Source organism: Coturnix japonica, chromosome 16, assembly GCF_054131305.1.
Source record: "Coturnix japonica strain WE chromosome 16, WE-NBRP24, whole genome shotgun sequence".
In the NCBI taxonomy this organism is placed as follows: Eukaryota; Metazoa; Chordata; class Aves; order Galliformes; family Phasianidae; genus Coturnix; species Coturnix japonica.
Window position 1 is genome coordinate 2,959,882 of NC_140678.1, and position 14,441 is coordinate 2,974,322.

Here is a 14,441-nt window from a genome sequence, read left to right on the forward strand (position 1 = left end):
AGCACTCCAGTCTGTCCAAAAGAACACAAGCCCAGGTTGACGAGGTGTTTCAGGCAATCAGCTCACACTAATTATACTGAAACCTGCCCATGCTTTCATCAGAAAGGCAGCTCCTGCTGAACACTTCAGTGCACTTTTGCAAGCTGTGTAGTAAACGCTGCTCATGTTAAATGTTACCCAACAAGCACGGTGTGAACAAAACTTCCCCAGCGCTTTGAGGACATCTCCATTCACCATCTCCATTCGCCATCTCCATTCACCATCTCTATGTTGCCATCAAGGCAGCCACTGAGTTTTCTTGCTCCAGCAGGGAGGAATGCAAACCAGTCAGCTCAAAGTCCATCACTTTGATCCAGAATGGCTCCAAGTGCTCAAGGAACGTTCTGTAGCTACTAAGAAACCCATTCCAACATGGCGAGGCCAGAGGTGGCGTGTCAAGTTCATTTCCCATGGCTGTAAGAAGCCAATGAACCAACATACGTCGCTGTTGTCCAACAGTGAGAACCTTCGGTCCAAAAGCAAAACAAAGAAGGAAGAAAAAGCCAAGCAGCCAGAGACAAAAACAGTTGAACTTTTATTACATTTCCTTTACAAATAATGCAAAGATACAAAGACAAAAGCCTTCACACCAAAAAAAGGGGGGGGGGGCGGGGGAAGAAAAGAACAGGTTGAAAAGGAACGTACATCGAGTCGAGCTGCTTTTATTTCACATCATTTCTCAGATTGCAAACACTTAAAAAGCCAACTTCAGGTTTCCACTTTACCTATAGAAAAAAAAAAATAGAAGAAAAAATAAACCCACAATAAATAAAACTTTGAATGATGTCGCAGGGACAGTTTTGTTTCCAGCGTTCCTGTGCCACCAACACTGTAGCTGAGTAGAGGATTGCATATATCAGTGTAATAATCCACAAATCATCTTGATAGAAAAAGTTCACTCGTAAAGAACAGTATATTATACTGCCTCTGAAAATGCATAAATCTGACCTGTTTTTGTTTGTTTTTATTTTCCCAAGCTCAACGAACTACATAAAGTTGTTTTTAGCTGCCAGTCTGTGAGAGAAGCTGCCAAAAGCAGCTGTATTTAATTGTATTAAAATCAAGCCTTCCCCTCCATTGATACGTTCAACTTCTTCCACGAGGAATCCCTCCAACTGAATGGGGGCTCCGTTCAGGTAACGAGAAAAAGGAGCTAAAAGTAATAATACCTCCCAAAAAGAAAAACCCCCTCGGTATCTACTGCCTTATTGGTTAATAGCTGACTGGAATACAACACTGTAATCGCTACGCGGTATAATGCTGAGCAGAGATCAGCGGGTGTGTGTAGGGTATATTTATATCGCCTGGAGGTGCTCATGCCGTTGGACATTCAGGATCCAGTAAGTAAAGGAAGGTTTGTTTTAAAGCAAGCCCTGTCCCCCCCCCCAGCCTTTTGCTCCATAAATATTATCATGTCGCTCTCACGGTCATCATCTCTGCAAAGAGAAGTTCCAGAACCTGCCCCACTTCCAAACGTTATTAAACCTTATTGGCCAAGGTTATCATAAATACGAACCCCTCGGCACGAGCTGAAGCCTCATCCCACACTTCACAAGGTGTCAGTTATGACAATCGAAGCTTATTGAAGGGAGAACTTCTATTGCACGTTCAGCTGCAGGATGGACCAACCTGCACAGTTCCCACATAGAGCTGCCTGCCTGTCCGTGTTTATTGAAGGATAAAATGGGCCAAGAGATGAAATCTGGATAAGATTTGATTAACTGTGTTCCCCCCCCGGAGCCTCTCAGGGTTATGTAAACATGGAGTGGAAGAGCACAGCACCACGGGACAGCCCTCTGCTGCGCCAACACACAAACAGCCTCTGGTCCCTTATCACTGCGAGTCCCACCTCGCTCTCGTTTGCCACAACTAAACTAAGAAACACACCGCCAAAGAAAACGTGATCCAACGTATATGAACAACCCGATGACTTTAACAGCAAAAAAAGCCACACCGACATGGATGGACGTGGATGTGTCCATTAAGCCACCGCTGGGGATGGGGGGGAGGCAGGTGCATCAGCTCAGTTTGCTCATCCCAGGTTCAAAGCAAAGGAGAAATGATCAGAACCAACACAGCGCTGCCAGAACCCACCTGCAGGCAGCAGAACCTCTCCAAAGCAACAAACCAATGGTGACAACTGAGAGATCAACACGTCCACGCTCTGAAACAAGCCCTACAACGCGTGTCCTGCCCCAGTGACAGAGCAAGGAGTGAAAGCGATGGCAGAACAAAAGCGATCTGCCCCCAGACTCTGCCCCTGGGTCTGTTTGAACACAGCAGCAGCCACGAAGGGGAAACACCATCAATACACACGGTTAAATCATATTAAAAGGGATGAAGTTTGGAGGTTTGTGGAGGGCAGAGGCAGAATATTAGAACTAAACACTGACTGCTCAATACAACCAATGGTGCTCGTTGCCAAATCGCTTCACTTCCTAAGCTGGCACCGGGCTCCATCCCAGCAGCTCTCATTGCTGTGCACCCACTGCAGCTTGGCAACCCCAATACAGCACAGGGACCTGCAGACACAGCTCCAGAGCCCTTTGCTACGGGCAAACCTGGAAGGCTGAAATCCAAAGAGAAGAAGCTCAGAGCTGCCCAACAAACAACAGAGGGAGCAACAACAACCCGAGACAAGACACAACAGCGTTGGGCCAACGAGATGCACTGAAACCCAGGATGGGCCTTTATTGTGATCAAACCGGTCCAGCCCACAGAAGGCAATCGATGCACACCACAGTTCAAACCACCCCCCCAAAACCAAGAAACAAAGTAAAGAACACAAGGAGCCCGGGACGTGGCGTAGTGTTTGGCTCTGCGGTATAGAAATCGCACACAACGGATCTGTTTAGAAAGGTAAAAAGGATTTATAGTACACAGCACGTCATCGTGGTGCCCGCATAGAAAACCGACATGCAATCCATGCCTACGCTGCGCGGTATAAATAAGATGCAACTAGAAATACAAAGAACAGGAACACTACAAATCATTATTATTATTATTATTCCCCCCCTGTTTTTTGGGTGTTTTTTCTGTTGTATAAAGAACACGGACGTGGAACAGACGCTCCCTGTGCTCCCATCACAGTGATGGGGGTTCAGCTGCTCACAGCACTGCATGCTGCCCTCCCAGCCCGGCTGCATGGAGGGGGTGGGCAGAGCAGAACCCAGAGGGTGGTTCTGGTTCGGTCCACAAACACTTTTTGGTTCTCGGAACAGCTTAGAACCCTGCCTGTTTTGTTGGTGGTTTTAAGTAATAAAATAAGTATGTGGTTAATAACCTTCAGCTTTAACTGGCGGCCTCTTCCTGGGAACATCTCCACTGCAATGAGAACACGGCATTGGTGCACAGCGAGGGCCCCCGGGAGCAGCACAGACCTGGATTTCTTCTGAAAATCACAGTATTTTATAAACCAAAAGTTCATTCCTATCGACTCCTCACTGCGTTGGGAACTCAACAGCCTGGGAGCTCTCCCTGTATTGATATGAACACATAATGCAGGAGGGGGGGCCAGGTTTGTGATGGGAACTGCGACCCCACGCAGCTTTGAGATCATTTAAGTGGAAAAGGTAGAAATGACACCTACTTTTTGCTGCACAACCTTCCCTCCAGCTCCGACACATCCGAGGGCAGCAGCTCCCAACACACCCACGTTGAACGTGAGAACTCAGAGCTCATTAACCACGAGGGCTCAACCCCCCGAACACCACAGCTCCACGTTTCCATCTGATGGCCCCACGGGCTGCTCTATGCACTCACAGTGGGAATACAGACTGGCATTGCAAAGGGTGGGCAGCCCCTAATTGCAGGCAGGAATAGAGCAAAGCAGAGCTGCTGTGAGCAGCGCTCAGTGCTGTGCCCTCATCCTCCCCCCCAGCAGGAAGGAATAAATCCTTGCCCCTCTCAGCCACGTGGTCCCCAATTTGGACAGTTGCATCCAGCTGTGATTTTGTTTGTTAAATTAAGGCCATTTCAAATGACTACTTACAAGTCTAATAAACAAGATCTCTTATATACACGTGTAGTTTAAAAAAAGAACTCCGAAGGTAGCATTATAACAACAGCTCCCTGTGAGAGCCTCCAGTTTGGAATCTCGTCTCACACTTCATTCTGAAGTGACTGGTTGGAACAACAGAACGGATCACAAACGAGAACTGACATGCATGTGGATAAAGAGTCATTCGAACAAGAGAGCGAGAACGGACAGAAAACCCACCGAGGAAGGACAGAACTGCAAGGAGGACCAGAAGCAATTCCCACTCACACCGTATCGCCGCTGTGTCAAAGCAAAGGGCTGAGCTTGATGGGATTCCTCCCTGTTGGGAGCTGCCTTTTGCTTTTCTCCTGCTGGGAGGGTCGGCCCCACAAACACCTCCAACAAGGATGCTCTGTTGCATTGTGGGGTTGGGGGGGGGAACCTTCCAGTTGCATGGATGGGAAGGGATGGCAGAGACGGACAGAAGAACATGTTTAGTGCAAATGGTCAATTGATGGCACAGATGTGAGCAAAGCCCCCCCCCCAACGCACACAGCCCAACAGGCTCGTCTGCACGAAGCTCAGGACGGCGTCCCCGTTGATTTCTGGAAGCACACAGAAATGTGTATAACTCATTGGGAGCCCCACGAGCAGCAGCAAAACCCCATGGGAGCGAGGAGCAGCCCTGCAGGGCTCTGCTTAAAGCAGCTGGCAATGAACGGATACTGCGGGACAAAACACAACGCTCAGTGACTTGGAGTGCACAGAGAGCAGGGCTGGGCTGAGCAGGGCCAGCTTGGCTGGAAATGGGAACTAAGAGGGATCTTTAATTGAGGTGTATGTAACGAACATCGACATGGGGCTCCTGCACGGTGTGCTGCCCTTCACCGCCTCATTAACGCACCACGTAAAGGTCGCTTTGTTAATGAAACCCAACTAATGCCAGCTCCTAACCCTGCTGAGGAGGGACGTGTGCTGTAACAGCACCAGCAGCTCCCGAGAAACCTTTAAACACATCCAGACAGAACCCTACAGCTGCACACAGGCAGCGAAGGACCCGTCACACATCTCAGCCACCCCGCAGCCATGAGGACCAACAGAAATCATCTGCTGTGGGTTTACCAGGAGCCCAATGTTCCAGCAGGGGCTGCACTGCCCGGCTATGGGGGGAGCAGATTCACCCCATGCTGAAAAGAGTCCCTGCATCCTGACCGCACTGCTCCATTATGGCAGGGGGAGCCTCCAGCTTCCTGCTGCTCAACATCTGCTTACAATTCCAGTTAGTTAAAAATCTATATATATATATATAATATATATAATATATTTCTGGAATAAAAACACAAAAAAAAAATAAGATGTACAAGTTATTACACAGAGCGCCTCGAGTTGGCGATACGTAGTTCAGCTACTTCGCTAATATCCAAACAGTTAAATTAAAAACAAAACAAAACAGACAAACAAACAGTAACTCATAAATAACAGTAATAAAGGGATACGTGATGAGTAAGGATAAGAAATAAAAGCCAGTTGTGGTGGTTTCGGCCGGGTGCTGCCTCTCACCTCCCATCTGCCTCGATACGCTCTGATCCTCCCCTCCGTGCTCATCAAGTAATGAATTATAGTACTTTTTTGTGTGCTCAGAAATGCCATATATATGTATACATATATATAAATATATATATTACATACATATATATATAGTTGGTTGGGTTTTAAGAAAGAAGAAGCTTTGAAAATAGTGTTTCCAATGGCTGGGTGGGGCGGTTTGCTCGGGGCAGGGAGGCAGGACGACGTGGGGACACCTGCAGACAAAGGGAGCACATGGATCAAGGAACAAGCACTCGCCCTACAAAGCAGCTGTCACAAAGCAGAGAAGACACCACAGGAGCACCCCTGCCCCCGCCCCTCCCCAGGGCAGCAATGTAAAGATTTGCTTCCCCATGTGTGGGGGAAGGGGGGGGTAATCCTGCGTGCCTTCCCCCCCCCTTCCCCCTTGCTCCAACCACAGCCAGAATTTGGTTCATTAAAGAGAATCAATTTTCCCTTGGCTCCGGACCCCCCTCACCTGCCAGCACCCCCTTAGTGCAAAGGATAAACTGACAACTTAACGCTGGAGCTTTAGGGGGGGGGAGGGAGGGGGCTCTGGAGAGGAGAAGGCTGATGGAAACTCCTTGCTCGTTAATGGCAATGAGTGGATAAAGGGGCGAAATACGGCGCGACAGGGAGTAGGGGTCTGCAGCGCTGCAAGCTTAGAACGACAAGCTTTACTCATTGTACATGTTGTACAGGACAGAGCTCCGGCTCTCAGCAGCTCCGGCTCTGACACGACTGACCCATGGACTCTCTCTGCTTCGGTTGATCCAGGAACAAACCCACTCCTGAGCTCCACACGTCACAGCCGGTCCATCCGGAACGTGTCCTCTGTGGCGGGGTCGGTGAGGACCATGTCCGGGTCGTTCAGCATGTGAAGTCCATCCAAGGTTAAAGGGTCAATTTTGAGTTCATCCAAAGGAAACTGGGAATCCGCGTCGAAGCTGACGTCGCCCACACCTGCCAAAGAGCTGGTCAGTTCTTTCGATAAGCTGGGAGGGGATTCTCCTGTCACTGCGGGGAAGAGGGACAGAAAGGCAGCTCCCTTATCCTCCATGCGTGTTTAGATACAGCAAAAACCAGCCTGCTGTAATTCCTGAATCATTTACTGAATTAAAGCTGGAGTTGAGATAAATCTACCTTCATTTCTAACCGGGTGAACCACGGATCTGTCAGAGCACCCCAATGGCACAACACACAGCAAAACCCAACAAAGCCTATTTGAGGCAACACTCAGGTCTCCGCTCTCCCTTTGCTTTAGGAGCATTAACCTCAGCTTGCATTATTCCCATAGGTACGAGCCCCAGAATGATGGATTCAACTCCAGCTTTTTTAGTGACCTATGCAGAAACTGTTTCCAAACATCCAACTGTGACCAGATCCTGCACCGTATGGAACACTGAAATAACCCTTGCTGGCAAGCTCGGATAGAGGAAGGAGGCTCAGCTCTCATGGGTGTGTGAGTCAGCAGCAGGGCGCTCTGCCGGACACACAGCGAGGCAGCACTGAGCTGATGGTGGGGATGGAGCAGGAGCCCCACGGCCAGGAACTCAGCGCTGACATGAGGTGAAATAGAGCCCTGAAAGGCAGCGACAACCAGCTCCTGCCCTTGCTCTGCCCTAACAAAGGCAGCACTGGGGTTTGCTCACCTGTTAGGATGATGTTGGGGATGTTCCCGTGGCTGGAGTAGCTGAGCTGCGGTGAGTCCTGCAGGCTGCCGTGGCTGCCGGTGAGGCCCATCATTGCTGCCTGGGAGTAGTTAAGCGTGGAGCAGGGGCTGTACAGGCTGTTGGAACTAATGGCGTTTTCTATCATGTTAAACTGTTCGAGCTGAAGATCAAGGCACAAAGGAATGGTTACTTCCAACCATAAGGTAAAAGAGGCACAAGTAACATAACAGAGCTTAAGGGATGGGGAAGTGGGGTGAAGAAAGGCAGGCAAACAAATTCATCTTTATAGCTTTTGTTGGTCAAAATATCGCTGTAACTTCATTGCCAAATTGGGAGAGAAGGGGGGAGGGGATGTGAAATAGAAGCGGTGCTTTCCTCACTGTAAGTGGCAGCTTTAAAACGAAGCAGGAAGGAAAACAAAACACAACCAATCCATGGCACCGCCTGGAAGGCATTTTTACCTGCTTTTACCTGCTGCCAGAGCCTGGCTGATATTTCTAATCCAATCAGCAGAACACATTTGCTATGTTGAAACATCTGCTATGTTGGCTCAGAGGGAGGAATGGGGACGGAGAAGCTGGGAGGGGGGGAAGAACAGAAATCCCTACGTGTTGCAAACGGAAAACAAGGAAGGAAAATTAAAAGGACAGAACGTGATCTTACACAGAATAATCAGCAGTTGAATTATATTGATTTTAAGCTGAAAGTGGCTGAGACAGCTGAAAGTCGGAGATGAATTTGCTCACCTGATGGGATAGGGCATTAGCCTGCCTAGCTGTCATCTGCTGATCATAATAGGAGTCACCAAATACACTCCCCAGAATGGAAGAATGCTGAAAACAAAACAGAGTCTTTATGGTGTAAAGGTCTCAGACTGAGGAGCCCACGGTGTGTGAGCGGCCCGAGCCCATGGCCAATGCTGGGCAGCACCTGCTCAGTGCTGCCAATGCACGGACCCAGCTGCACCACGCGGCCCTTGGAGGGGCACAAAGACACAATCAGGGACCCAACAAACTGCCTGGAGGACACACGACATGAAGCTGCTGAGGAACGAATGCAGACGAGCGCGTTGGGCCGCACGAGAAACATGGATCGGCACCACTGTGCTGGGATGGGCAACCCCTGTGCACACAGAGCTGAGCCCCGTGCAGGCACAGCCCTGCAGCTCCATGCACAGCCCTGCAGCTCTGCACAGCTCACCTGCAACGGCCACCCTGAGCTCTGCACTGCAGCTGCAGATGGGAAGAGGCACGACCTGCCCTGTGCAAGAAGCCCAGCAGAGCTGCACCCTCTGCTGACTCTGCCGGCCCCTCCGGCACAACAAAGTGACTGAGAGCTGTGGGTCAATGCTCCAGCACTGCTCAGCACTGCCCCACTGCTGCCACCAAGCAGTCACTCCTGATTCACAACCAGCAGAGCCCACTGGGCTCTGTATAACTGATTTGTGTGGAGAGTTTGCTTAAGCCTTGGGGGGAAAAAGAAAAGCCAACAAACCTTTCCACACAGGGTTTTCCAGATGCTTTAGCTATGGATTTAGGCTCTGAGTCTTCTCCCTAAGAGCACAGGCAGCGTGTGACAGGAAGCTACAGCACCGGAGAGACAATTCAGCTGCAGCAGCACAGGGAGAAGCAGTGAGCACAGCTCGGGGTGCTGGGATGGGGGTTGTGTCCCCAACAGCACAAATAACATCTCACAAACAGCACATGGCATCCTCCTCCACCAGCAGCACATCTCAGCTTACCTGCAGGCTGCATGCAACAAAACACCTCGAGAGAGGAGGAAAACCAGGAAAGCAGCACCATAAAACTCCTTTTGAAGCTAACAAAAGCCTTCCAGGCAGAACCCTCTGCTGTCCCATGAGAGTGAGAGCTGCCAGGTTGCAGTGACAGATCACAGCGGGATTTCTCCTAAGGAAACACCTCGACCAAATGGAGCCACTCTTCCTACCCAGCCTGAGCCCTGAACACGGACAGAAACACGTCCCGATTCACTGCATTCACTTTATGACCCGTCACAGCTCTGACTGCAAAACTACAGTGGGGTCTTTGCGACTCGATGCCCTTGAGTCGTACAAAGCCGAACTCAGTAACCTCGATAATTAAACACACACTGCTTCATCACCTCACTGACACGTTGCTGGTTGCACAGCTAACCTTGGATCAGCATCTCAGTGCTAGTCCAACTCAGCCCCATTCTGCCCAGCCACCAGTAACCTGAGCAGCTCTGCAGCAAAGCAGGAGAGGCCCCAGGGCCCAACAGTGCTTTCAGATGGAGAACTGCATTCAGGACAGCGTGAACCAGAGCTGCTCTGGATCACAGCTGTGTTTCCAGCACTGATCTGAGCGCTCCAAGGAGAACCATGGTCTGGATATTTCCCTGCCATCTCTTTGGTGCAGCTTTAGAAGGGCACAAGCTCAGATCTTCACACTCTGCTCAGCACTGCTCCCATCCTGACAGCTCCAGGAAACACAAAGAGCAACCAACAGAGACCAAAACCTGCTTGTGCCAACCTACGTTCGGGACTGCTAACCAAACTCACAGGCCCATGCTGTTTCCCAGCCCTAAAGTCCAGCAGTTGTTGCATTTGTAAGCACTGAAACTCCCAAAGGAAATCAATTGGAAATGTCATTACGTCAACACTTCGGAGTCCCGGAATAATTTACTGACAACTCAATGGAGAACATCTTGCTAACACCATGTCCTACAGAAACACTAGATGAGGTCTGTTTTGTCAACAGTTCATCTTCTTGGGTTAATGATGTGGTGACTGCAAGGAGAAAAAGAAAACAAAACCACAACCCCCCCCCCCCCCCAACCAGGCTTAAATTATTAGCCTAAAAATACATACCATGTATCCAGCATTCAGCCATCCCACTAAAAGAAAAGCACATCTCTATCTAATTGGAATCGTATGCCAGGTGTTAGAGGAGGAAAGCACGAGCCACTGCCAGTGACAAGCCATGCACACACAAAGCTGAGAACTACAAGCGGAGCTTTTCAGTTGGTGTTGGAACAGGAAGACCTCCAGGTAACAAGCAGACAGCTAAAACACGAGAGCAAATCCATCGGGGGGACGTGGAAAGATGAAAAGCAGCTTCTGGTGAATGAACCGTATGCGACACGTCACCAACACTGCGGTGGAACGCTGCAGGATGAGTTAAGCTAAAAGTAATGGGAGAAGAAGGAGCAAGTGCTGTCCTGGCTGCACCTCCTTGATTGCACACTCATTAGATAGAGGCAGACTGCTGCTGGAACCGACCTGCTTCCACTGTTCTACAGCCCCTACCACCTGGGAGCTGCCCCCATCATCACTGCCTGTTGTTGTTTGCCTTTCCCCTGAGCTGCTTTCTCTTCCCTCAGTGACAACAGGCTTCGCCCGAGGGCTACAGGCCTGTGGACAAAACCAAGAGCCACTGAGAAGGCAAAGGGGAAAGAAAATGACACCAAATCTAAAGTCGCTGGGCTGCCCAAGTGCCCTCCAGAGCTGGGGACACACAGCAAGGCTGCCTGCAGCTTTGCTCCCTGTGCCAGCCAGCAAAGTGAAGCTTGCTTGCTTCCTTTGAGGCACACACAGAACACAATAGAACTGTCAGAAAAAAAAAAAGGTTAAGAAGCAATTAAGGAAGGGTCAGGGATAATGCAGACAGCCCTGACTGACACCCAGCTCTGAGCTCCTGCTGCTGAAGGCAAGGAGAGGGGCAGCTTCTGCTTTGGAACCAGGAAGGGGCAGCACTTATTTAGACAGGATCCTACTTACAGCCTTAAACATTAAATTCTGAAGCAGAAAATGGATTCTCTGCCCCTGCTGTGATGCTCTGTAAGAGTTTTGCTCGCCTTGTTCCTACAGGTGGGATTTGGAGATGGAGCTGCCCCATGGATCTACTCACAACCTTCCCCATCTCCCTCCCACCCTCACCTTCAGCTCCTACACAAGCTGCTCACTGAGAGGATCCACCTGCAGCTGCTGTCTGCCCCAAAGAAGTAACTGAGCGTAGCGGTGCCCCAATAAGCAGCTTGGGGCAATAAAAAGGCAATTCAGCAGCTATAGAAAAACTCTGGAACTGAATGAAACCGCACACGAGATGAGACACCGGTAATGCATGAGGCACACACACTCACAGTGAGACAACTATGGGTCAGTAATGGAGAGACTCAACTAAAACAGACACAAGAAGCAAGGCCTGTGGAAGCACAGAGTCCCTTACTTGAGGGGAGCTGCCAGGAGAGAAGCCTTGATTGGAGACAGGAGAGGTGGGAGACTGGTTGGCTGGGGAGCCAGCATTACTGCGGTACTGCTGGAGTGAAGCCTACAGAACAACACAGAATTAGAGACCATGGGCTTGATGGAAGGCTGGAAAATTAGCAACTTTTGGTGAACACAGCCTGGGAAAGCTGGGAGAAACCGTCCTCTTCAGCACTTCTCAGCTCTACGTGAAGACAAGATCACTGTGAGTAATGCCATGGGAGGCAGAGTTAAGGTGGGAGTGCGGCACAGACCCTGGGAGCACAGCGCTGCTGCTGGACAGCCCAGCTATCAAATAGGTGCTTTTTGTTTCCAATTTCCAGTTAAATCCAACACAAAAAAGCCTGGTCAGACAACGATCTGGGGAAAAGCAGCCTCGAAATCTCAGAGTAACTTAATTTACTCTTGGTTCTGTTCACCATACACACACATTCTCAGCTGGTGTATACAACACACTCAGTGTCCATCTCACATTACCTGTCTGAAATAGCCTGGCTGTGTTACCAAGATGGCAGCACACCAATAACCACAAGGACTGAAATCCTCCTCCAAGCTGCACTGAACCCAGGACACGCAACAGACATCATCTGAGAACTCCTACTGCATCCTGGAGCTCCACATCAGTGATGCTGACACTGTTCCCAGCCTTCCCAACACCACCTCATAAGAGGTTTGGCTTTTTGGGTTGACCTGAACAAATTACAGCTCTCCAAAACATCTGAATAGAATACAGACAGCAAGAACTGTATACAGACAGCAGCTCTTTGCACTGCACCCTAAAAGTTAAGGTGATAGAAGTTAAGGATGAGGAAAGCAACACGGAAAGCAGAGAAGGGAAATCAGAATCACCTGTCCAGGTAGATACGCTGGTATCAGGACACTCGGACAGTCTGAGTGTGTTGGATTCTTTACCACCACTGCTCTGTCCTTCCCCTTCTAACCCTGACATGAAAGCAGCTCCCTCCTAGAAGCACTTACCAGCACAGACTGTTAACATCTCCTCCACAAAGCAACCCACAACCTGGTGCTCCACCATCACAGAGTGGGCTCTCCCCATTGTGCTTTGGGGGCACACTCACTTAACATCCTGACAGCCTATCCATGCAGGATGTGCTATAGAGACACAGAATGACCTGGGTTGCAAAGGACCCCAATGCTCATCCAGTTCCAACCCCCTGCTGTGTGCAGGGTCGCCAGCCACCAGCCCAGGCTGCCCAGAGCCACATCCAGCCTGGCCTTGAATGCCTGCAGGGATGGGGCATCCACAGCCTCCTTGGGCAACCTGAAGCACTGTAAGCACTGATATCGAGCTGGCCTCACCAAACAGAGCTGCAGGGGATACCATGTTATGAAACTACAGCCACCGAGCACACGCTCTCAAGCCAAATGCTTCCTACAAAGCACCCAAAGGTGCATTAAATCGAACCACTCTAAGTGTATTCAGACTGCACCCAGAGCTACACCCATCACAAGGGCCGTACGGCCGGAGCTCAGACACTGTCCTGCACACCACCACGTTTGTGGGATGAAAGCACTGTGGTTTCCAGCCCTGCCCCAGCTTACCGAGTTGATGTCGATTCCCATGGACGGCTGGCTCTGGCTCTGGCTGCCCGGAGGTGACTGTGGGATGGTGGAAGGTACTGTGACGGAGAGTGGGGGCAGCTGTGTTCCTCGCTGTAAACCAGAGGTCTGCATTAACGGAGTGTTCTGAGGCAGGGTGCTCACCACCTGGGGCTGCTGCTGTTGCTGGGAAGTCGTCTGGGTAAAAAACGGGTACGGGGGAAGCTGCTGCTCCAAAGACAACGCATCCATCGCCACGGCCTTAAAAAGAAGAGTCGGAGTCACCCAGGATGGCAGGGAACTCCCTGTGATTTTCAGACTCTCCTTCTCCAGGCATTCCTACCTGAGTGATGGGTGACAGAGGGGAAAGTGTAGGAGACATCTGCTGCGACTGCGGCCGCCTCGAGTCCGCGCTCAGCGACAGCGGGCTGACGTTGGGCTGCCGGTGCTGCTGGGACGGAGCCGGCGGCGTCATCCCTGCCAGGAAGGGATAAAGCAGCTCAGGGGGCAGCGAGGCAACGGGTGCATGAGAGTGGGACAGAGGGTCACTACGCTGTGAGAAATGCATGGCGCAGACCAACAGCACCTCGACACAAAGCTGGCTGGTTTGCAATGAGTTTTGTCAGGCTAAAGAGCACTGGGATGAGAGGAAGATCCCTGTGGTTTATCACAGCCAGACGCAGTTGGTCAGGACTGGGCAGTGACTTGAAATTGCAATGGATAGAGCAACTCCAGACCACTGCTCTACCCCAGAAGCACTCGGAGCTGTTCTCACAGGGAACTCAGCAGCACTTTCAGCTCCATTTGCAGGAGCTCCAGCTTCAGGATGAAGATAACGGACGTGCAGTGAGACTAATCAGAGGGCACTTGTGCTAGAAAGAAACCCAAATGCCTCTTTAATGGAAAACGCAGAAGAAAGAACTGGTTACACAGGATGTAAACCATTTTTAACAGCACACCAGCACACAGGAAGGCAGGAAATATCCCTCACACTCTGCACAACTGTGACCTCACAAGGGTTTATGGGCACACAATTCAAGCTGTTTTACTCAAATCCAAGACTAAACTTGCAAGTTTTAAGACCTGTCTATTTTCAACCTCACCCAAAAGGAACAGAGGCACCCTGCAAAGCAATTTCAGGCCAATCTAACCAGCGAGCTGTTCTTCCAGAGCTGCCAGAAAGGAGGAATTTACAAGAGCCTGAGAGCTCCTCGGCACTTGGCACCTGCTCAAGGCTTCCAGGCAGGCTGCCAGAGAGCCAGGAAGCCCGGACTGCCAAGGAGCCAGCATGCAAACCGGCTCTCACTGAGCACACTCTGAAAGCTGCCTGGCTTCCAGCACCACGTTGTTGCAAAAATCA

At 50.4% G+C, this 14,441-nt stretch overlaps 1 protein-coding gene across 15 annotated transcripts in view; it reads right to left on the minus strand.

Moving 5' to 3' along the window:
• Positions 1-561: 561 nt before the first annotated feature.
• Positions 562-14,441, minus strand: part of CRTC1 (CREB regulated transcription coactivator 1) — a 35,651-nt gene continuing 21,771 nt past the window's right edge. For 2 of the 15 annotated variants that reach the window (XM_015886104.3, XM_085517811.1), the window contains exons 9-14: positions 13,425-13,558; positions 13,085-13,342; positions 11,484-11,585; positions 8,025-8,111; positions 7,258-7,438; positions 6,264-6,622 (exon numbers count right to left, since the gene is read on the minus strand). In XM_015886104.3, the coding sequence (XP_015741590.1) occupies positions 6,411-6,622; positions 7,258-7,438; positions 8,025-8,111; positions 11,484-11,585; positions 13,085-13,342; positions 13,425-13,558 (974 nt within the window). In that variant the 3' untranslated portion in view covers positions 6,264-6,410. Of the gene's footprint in view, positions 6,623-7,257; positions 7,439-7,680; positions 7,883-8,024; positions 8,112-11,483; positions 11,586-13,084; positions 13,343-13,424; positions 13,559-14,441 lie in introns of those variants that run through there. The other 13 variants (XM_085517807.1, XR_014935076.1, XR_014935075.1 and 10 more) reach the window with 13 other exon arrangements.